Raw genomic sequence first — 4,897 nt, 5'->3', positions numbered from 1 at the left:
GTCTCTTCACTTTCATCTTTTCTTTGCTTTTAATAAAGTTATTTATTTTTGTTGTCTGAGTTTTTAATCGCATTTCGCTTTTTATTTTATTTTTATAAGTAATTTCTTTCTTCTTGCCTATCTATTGCCCTAGTTCTTCACTAGTGGACTTTGTGTGATGTGGAGGTATGTGATTTATGTCGGTATCATTATGGTAGCATGTAGCCTGCTCAACACTGTTTACTAGGGGTGTAACGATATAGTAAGTGCATCGAAACATTTATTTTAATTTCAAGAAATCGAAGAGTATCGAAATTAAAACGGCAACATTGACTATGTATCGTTTTGCAATGGAAATCTGTATCTGATGTGTGTTATGTACCCATTGTCTCTTGTGTACACGAAACACACACACACACACACACACACAAAAGCTGTTGGCTTTCTTGCATTTATCCTTTTGATAGTGATGATAACTATCGACGGGGGAAAATTCAATCATCAATGGTAGTTACAGTTTCAGTTTATTTTTTGCTTGCTTCATTTTGCCACTGTTTTATATCGCATCGGCATCTTCCAACCTGTAGAATAGTGACACGTCCTCCTTGGTTCCCAGTTCAGAGAAAGAAAAAACAAGTATGTTTTTGGTTCCAGTTCTAAACTTTTAGGATTCTGAACCAATTCATTTTCAGTGAAAACTCTCTAAATTGATTCCAAATTAGGCGGAACCGGTTCAACCCCTGTAGAAAAGTAGCCTGTCAGGGTATCCAAAACTGTTCATACAGGCCCTGCAATCCTCACTGATATAAACTGTGTGTGTGTGTGTGTGTGTGTGTGTAGCTCTGTGGTGGAGGATAGTGAGGAGGCCTTTGTGAAGAACCCGGATGGCTGCCCCCTGGTGCTGTATCTCAGGACTGGAGAAGACCAGCCTCTCACTGGATCCACCAGGCAGCTGCTGGAGAGGGTCAATGCAGCTGACAAAGCAGCAAAAGTCAAGGTGTGTGTGCGTGTGTGTGTGCGCGCATGCGCATGCGTGTGTCTGTGTTCAAGTGTAACTTTGCAGATGTTCAAGTGCAGAATTCATTGGATTCTTTCACATCAGCCACTCCTACATGGCTGGCTTGGACATCTTTGCCATAATGAGAACACCATCAAAATCTAAGAGTTCCCTCGGAAGTCTTGCCACGGACACATTTATCCGTGTACACTGTACGGACATGTTGATGACCCCTGATACACAGCCTTTCTGTATACTATGATATGATGTGTACATTCACCTACTGTAGGTGGTGGATCATAGTGGTTCCCCAGAGGATGGAGCAGCCTTGATTTACGCCCAGCTGGAGAAAGTCGTCAAGCAGGTATAAAACAGTATTATGTCATTGCCGTTGGGCAGAATCCTCATGTGTTTGTCATACAACAGTGATGCACAAAAACAGCAAAAAGAATAGCCACTGTGAGCGTATAGATATTTTTAGATATCGTCTCTGTCACTGCTTTAGGAGTTGCTGGGCCTGGAGGGGACAGACGTGGACTCCGCGGACTCGGGCATAGACGAGGGACACGAGGAAGACTCGGGCGACGTGCTGTGGGACCTGCATGACGAGCAGGAGCAGATTGAAGCTTACCAGCAGGCCTGCAGCACCAGCTGCTCTCAACTAGGCTTCCAGAAGGTAGGGCACATTCCCTCCTGATGTCCTTAACCACGTCTCTCACATCTCAGTCACTAATCAATGCAATCTGAAAGTTCTTCCAATTGATAAAATGTTATTTTAACCAATCTGTATAATGTCTCACTGTCAGGGAGGGCATACAACGTACGGAATGCAGATTTAAATGATTTCTTCCTGTCCTCTCAGTATATAGATCGTCTTAATGACATGGTGGCAGCCCCTCCGCCAACCCCTCCACTGCTGGTGTCTGGAGGTCCAGGCTCAGGGAAGTCTCTCCTGCTCTCCAAATGGTAACAACTACTGTATTTCACCATCCAAATGACTGTTAATATACAGTAGGTTGCGTCCCCACAGGCAGACTTGACTTGTTTATAGTAGCTCAGATTTATATAGTGCTTTTCTAAGTCGATTTACGTAAAATAAAGGGAACCAACTTTATTATTAAGAAAAAACAAAAAGAACAACTGTGAATTGGAAGGTCGCTGGTTCGACCCTCTGCTTGCCAAAACTGTGTGTCCTTTTTATGTGGGAAGCGGGAGTCACTGTCCTCATAATTCAACATCTCTAAAAGTTTAATTTAGGTTATTTACCCACTCCCACCCATACATATAGCTTTTTTTAAATGGTAAAATAATTTAGCAGCATCCCCCATTGACTGCTGTGTAATGTCCTGCAGGATTGAACTTCAGCAGAAGCAGGCCCCCAACACTTTATTCCTCTATCATTTTGTTGGCCGGCCTCTGTCCACCAGCTCAGAGCCCGTTCTGATCATCAAACGCCTCACTGTCAAGGTAAGGTGGCCTTCAGTTCCCACAGAGTCAAGCTCAGCATTCTGTCAAGGTTAACATACTGTATACATTTGGCGCTGTCGGGCAGAAACGTATATCGCTGGATTTCATTGTTTGTTTTTTATTATTTATTATTATTATTTTAATGACAGGTTTTTTTTCTTGTCTGATTGATTGTTGTCTCATAGTTGCTGCAGCACTTCTGGTCCATCTCAGGTCTGTCCATGGAGCCTAGTAAGATCCTGGAGGAGTTCCCACGCTGGCTGGAGAGACTGTCGGCACGCCACCATGGAAACATCATCATCATCATCGACTCCATCGACCAGATACAGGTTCAGTACACCGTACTGCTGGAACCCACGATAGACCAGCGGTTCTCAACCTTTTCAGGCCGCGACCGGCCCAAATTCTGAACTGGGCCACCCCAAAATAATCATGTGTAATCACATTTGAACTCGGGGAACTGGGGACCCCCCAAATAATCATATTTGAACTGGGGACCCCCCAAATAATCATATTTGAACTGGGGACATCCACCCTGACAAGCACTTGGGAATAGTAGGAGTTGAGGCATTACTTTTAGTTTGACCCGGTCCACAGATAAATAGAATATATAGTTTCACAATTCTCTTTCATGATTATAAAATTTGGCCAATGTTTGACCAATCTTTTGTTTCGATTTCTTTTAGGAATTAAAAATCTTAAAAGTACTTAACTTGTCAATTTATTGACAATGATCTGACCCCCCCCAAAATCATGTGGGGACCCCCAGGCCGACCCACAGGTTGAGAACCACTGTGTCAAACAGTCACATGAAGCAGACATTCACAAGGCTTTTCTCTTTTGCTTCCAGCAAGCTGAAAGGCACATGAAGTGGCTGATTGACCCTCTGCCCGTCAACGTGAGAGTGGTGGTGTCTGTCAATGTGGAAACATGTCCTCAGGCCTGGAGGTGAGACACATCAGAAAATAGACCACGTATCTATCATCAAATATTCAGTTGTTGTCAATGAAGCTACGTGCAATCGCATCCAGCATGTGTATCCTGTTATCTGTTCCAATGCTTCCATATCTAAATACCTTTCTGAACAAGCAATAACGTACAGTACAAGAGCGGGTACTATACTGTGAGATATGTTGACCCTACAGTGACTATATTTCACCGTACAGCAGAGCAGGTATGCTGTGTTATTGCTTTTATTTCATTTTGAAATGTATTAAAACATTTCACTAAAGGATAAGCCCCTTGAGTTGCAGTCTTTACTTTTGTAATTGTTAACTTCAACAAAGCGCTGGGTTCGGAAAAAAACAACAACAGACGAGCCTTTATTTATTCTTCATCTGTGGGAAAAAGCACTGCTTTCATGTAATAAAGTACGGGACGTGTATGGTATATGCGTGCCATTAGTGGGCGCGTAGTTAGTCAATTAATGCTCCGTTGCATGTCGGTATCACATGCTCACAATGGCTAATCTACAATCTCACAACTTGTGCGTGTTGTGAGGTTATTGAACGGCGATTTTAGATGCGCGATACCGCCATAAGACAAAGTATAAATCCGTCTTTAATTGTAAATGGTTGTGTGTGTGTGCCTGCCCAGGTTGTGGCCCACCCGGCACCTGGACCCACTGAGTCCCAGGGAGGTGAGGAGTGTGGTCAACGCAGAGTGCCAGGCCATGGAGGTCAAACTCACCAAGGACCAGGTGAGGGGGGCATAACAGTGTGGACAGATGGTCCTAAGGCTCTGACAAGCAAATCGGATTTGTCAGCCGTCTGCTGTCGCCCCGTCGAAGTATCACCAGTATCTAGCCCATATCGTACGGCATACTATAGCGCGCAGTTTTTCATCATTTTTGAAGATTTGAAAAAAATGACGAAATGACAAAAACGATGGGTTATAGCCCATGTTTTTTGAAATTTTGAAAAAAAAAGTTATCCTCGTTTCTCATCATTTTGGACCATGGGCTATAGCCCATATCGTACGGCATACTATAGCGCGCCGTTTTTCATCATTTTTGAGGATTTGAAAAAAATGACGAAATGACAAAAACGATGGGTTATAGCCCATGTTTTTTGAAATTTTGGAAAAAAAAGTTAGCCTCGTTTCTCATCATTTTGGCCCATATCGTACGGCATACTATAGCACGCCGTTTTTCATCATTTTGGAGGATTTGAAAAAAATGACGAAATGACAAAAACGATGGGTTATAGCCCATGTTTTTTGAAATTTTGAAAAAAAAAATTGCCTCGTTTCTCATCATTTTGGACCATGGGCTATAGCCCATATCGTACGGCATACTATAGCACGCCGTTTTTCATCATTTTGGAGGATTTGAAAAAAATGAAAAAATAAAAAAACGATGGGTTATATCCCATGTTTTTTGAAATTTTGAAAAAAAAGGTTAGCCTCGTTTCTCATCATTTTGGACCATGGGCTATAGCCCATATCGTACGGCAT

General features: G+C 42.7%; 1 protein-coding gene across 1 annotated transcript; it reads left to right on the top strand.

Annotated features, from left to right (window-relative positions):
* Window positions 1-448: 448 nt before the first annotated feature.
* On the top strand, window positions 449-4,157 carry LOC308334714 (nephrocystin-3-like; the record flags this gene model as incomplete). Its single annotated transcript, XM_080791518.1, has 9 exons — window positions 449-486; window positions 820-976; window positions 1,266-1,340; window positions 1,482-1,652; window positions 1,839-1,942; window positions 2,329-2,443; window positions 2,629-2,772; window positions 3,294-3,391; window positions 4,040-4,157. The coding sequence occupies 9 exons, from the start codon at window positions 449-451 to the stop codon at window positions 4,155-4,157; spliced, it is 1,020 nt and encodes a 339-aa protein (XP_080647644.1).
* Between the last annotated feature and the right edge of the window lie 740 nt (window positions 4,158-4,897).

Source organism: Protomyctophum bolini (genome assembly GCF_963924005.1).
Source record: "Protomyctophum bolini genome assembly, chromosome: 19".
Taxonomy (NCBI): domain Eukaryota; kingdom Metazoa; phylum Chordata; class Actinopteri; order Myctophiformes; family Myctophidae; genus Protomyctophum; species Protomyctophum bolini.
This window is presented reverse-complemented; position numbering and strand designations above follow the sequence as displayed.